Source organism: Mastomys coucha, unplaced genomic scaffold (genome assembly GCF_008632895.1).
Source record: "Mastomys coucha isolate ucsf_1 unplaced genomic scaffold, UCSF_Mcou_1 pScaffold3, whole genome shotgun sequence".
NCBI lineage: Eukaryota > Metazoa > Chordata > Mammalia > Rodentia > Muridae > Mastomys > Mastomys coucha.
Window position 1 is genome coordinate 34,765,333 of NW_022196909.1, and position 2,622 is coordinate 34,767,954.

Sequence of the window (2,622 nt, forward strand, 5' to 3'; positions counted from 1 at the left end):
ATATATATATATATATATATATATTAGTGTATGTTGTATACATATATTTTTTCTCATATATATGAGAATTCGCAGTGTTACCCATGCTAGGCAATACTCTACCACTGACTTCAGAACTAACCTTGTTATTCATACATATATATGTGTATATGTATATATATATATATATATAAGTATAAATATGTATATATATATATATATATATATATATACACACACACACACATCAAATTTCTATAGAGATTCACTACACCCTCCTTTCTCTTTAAAGACAAAGGTCAATTTTCCCCCTATTATTTTTATCAGGTTCATGTTGTAAATTAATTAAATTCTGAAGATTAAAAAGATGGAACGAAGGGGCTGGAGAGATAGATGGGATCCAATGCCCTCTTCTGGTGTGTCGGAAGACAGTGATAGTATACACACATACATAAAATAAATCTTAAAAAAGTAGGACAGAGTAATCTGAGCAGCGAGAGGAAATTGAACTCCTTCACATGACTCTTGAGATTTTAAATTCTCTTCTTGTCTTTCCTATTGATACCTGTCATCCACGAACATATTCAATATAAAATTGCCTTGAATCATTCTGTCCTGCTTCACACAGGCGTAAGTGTTCAGGGAAGGAGCTGTGCACGTGTCCATGGGGTTCAAAGCAAGCATGCCCTTGTTCTCAATGAGCATTAAATGCACATCATTCGTTTACAATGCTTGGAGAGTTAATAAACTGGATGACGGGAATACCTAGTGCTACCTTTTTCTTCTTTATTAGAGGGATGGTTCGCATTGGCTACTTTTCATTTATCATAGGTTCCATTTATTCAAAGTTCACGGGAATTCCAAGTCCAAAACAGTATTTGAATTAGTAGCCAACACTTTACTAAAGTGTGCGTTATTGCTGTGTCCCACATACAAACACACACATGGACACAAGAAAAGTTCTGTAGTAAAGGGAAATTAAACTTTACTTCCCTCCCAACTTTTTTATAAATTTATATCAAAATTATAAAATAAATGTTTCTTTGATAGAGGTGATGTTAAGTCTTTCATAATCACAGGTCTTACTTTAAGGAAATGACAATTGTGTTAATAGAGTCACCTCATAGAATCTGTGATATAATTATATAATCTTGATGTCTTCTCATTTGACCCCTGAGCTGGTTAAGATGGATGAGTGGATTGTGAGTGAGTCGATAGACAGATGTATGTATGGATGTATGGATGTATGGATGTATGGATAGGAGAATAGATGGATGGATAGATGGATAGATGGATGGATGGATGGATGGATGGATGGATGGATGGATGGATGGATGGATGGTTGGATAGGAGAATAGATGGATGGATAGATGGATAGATGGATGGATGGATGGATGGATGGATGGATGGATGGATGGATGGATGGACAGACATGTAGGTAGATATACAAGTAGATGGTTAGAAGCAGGCAGAAATCAGACAAATACATATTCAAGCCTCTTGCATCATAAGCCAACAACCATTTTCTTCTTTCCCCTTTAGTCGGGCCTTACCCCAATCCATGTTGCTGCCTTCATGGGACATGTAAATATCGTGTCACAGCTAATGCATCATGGAGCCTCCCCAAACACCACCAACGTGGTAAGTAGCCTTACCCAAGGACATCAGTTGTGGGTTTTTAAGATGCTGGAGAAAGTGGCTTTTCTGCACTGATGTGTTCACTCTAAGCAATCTGACTGCTATGCAATTTTATCACTTCAGATACAGAGTTTGGTGTTTCAGATAAAGAGTATAAGGACATCTCTGGCTTCCTTCACTTTGAAGGCAAGATCCTGTCAGTTTTCAGTTGACTAAAAAAATGTTAGGATTTAAGGAACATGTCCATTAACAATGCAAGAACATCACGACTGGGATACCAGCATGGGAATGCGGTGCTGTGGAGCTCTCTGACAGAGTCCGTCCAAAGCACTGCATGACGAGAATGTGACTCACACAGGGTCATCAAATGTGAGGAAGTGCTTTCACCTAACTTCAGAGGCATCCTCTTTAAAGAGTCTTCAGCCGTGTCCTCGCAAAATCACGGATATCTAAGTGAGCAGATCACCAGACAATGTTTCCCCAAGCTGAGCATCCTGTACCATTCCCACATTGTTTGGCAGTCTTTCAAACTCGGCATCATCTTTTCAGCATAATGGACCACAAGCTTAAGACCGCTGGTTTAACTCACGGGCAATAAAGAAGCGAAGACAGGCAGTATTAATCGCTGAGGTGGTATGCTGTGTGGTCTTGCACATGCAGATGTTATTTTCCTTCGTAAAAAACAGTGTGTCATAAAGCAAACAGCAACGTCAGGTTCTTTCCAGTGAGCACAAGGCATGTGAGGCCACCGTCCTCTCCATCCATTCAGATAGATGGCTTGTTGGGCAAAGCATTATAAAAGTCACTTCAACGTGGATTTTGCTTGTGCAAGCAAATGTATTTGGTTTTTATTATGTTTCTATCTTGATGTATACTGTTGGGTTGGCATTTTGTGAATGAATGAATGAATGAATGAATGAATGAATGAATGAATGAATGTGCCACGGACCGGGATTTCTCGCGGGGTCCCTGTTCCGCAGGACAAGGGATTCTGGCCAGGTGGGC

General features: G+C 39.1%; 1 protein-coding gene across 41 annotated transcripts in view; it reads left to right on the forward strand.

Moving 5' to 3' along the window:
- Nucleotides 1-2,622, forward strand: part of Ank3 (ankyrin 3) — a 642,120-nt gene that overhangs the window by 484,649 nt on the left and 154,849 nt on the right. For all 41 annotated transcript variants that reach the window (XM_031347661.1, XM_031347659.1, XM_031347665.1 and 38 more), the window contains one exon: nt 1,522-1,620. In XM_031347661.1, coding sequence (XP_031203521.1) covers nt 1,522-1,620 — 99 coding nt within the window. The remainder of the gene's footprint in view (nt 1-1,521; nt 1,621-2,622) is intronic.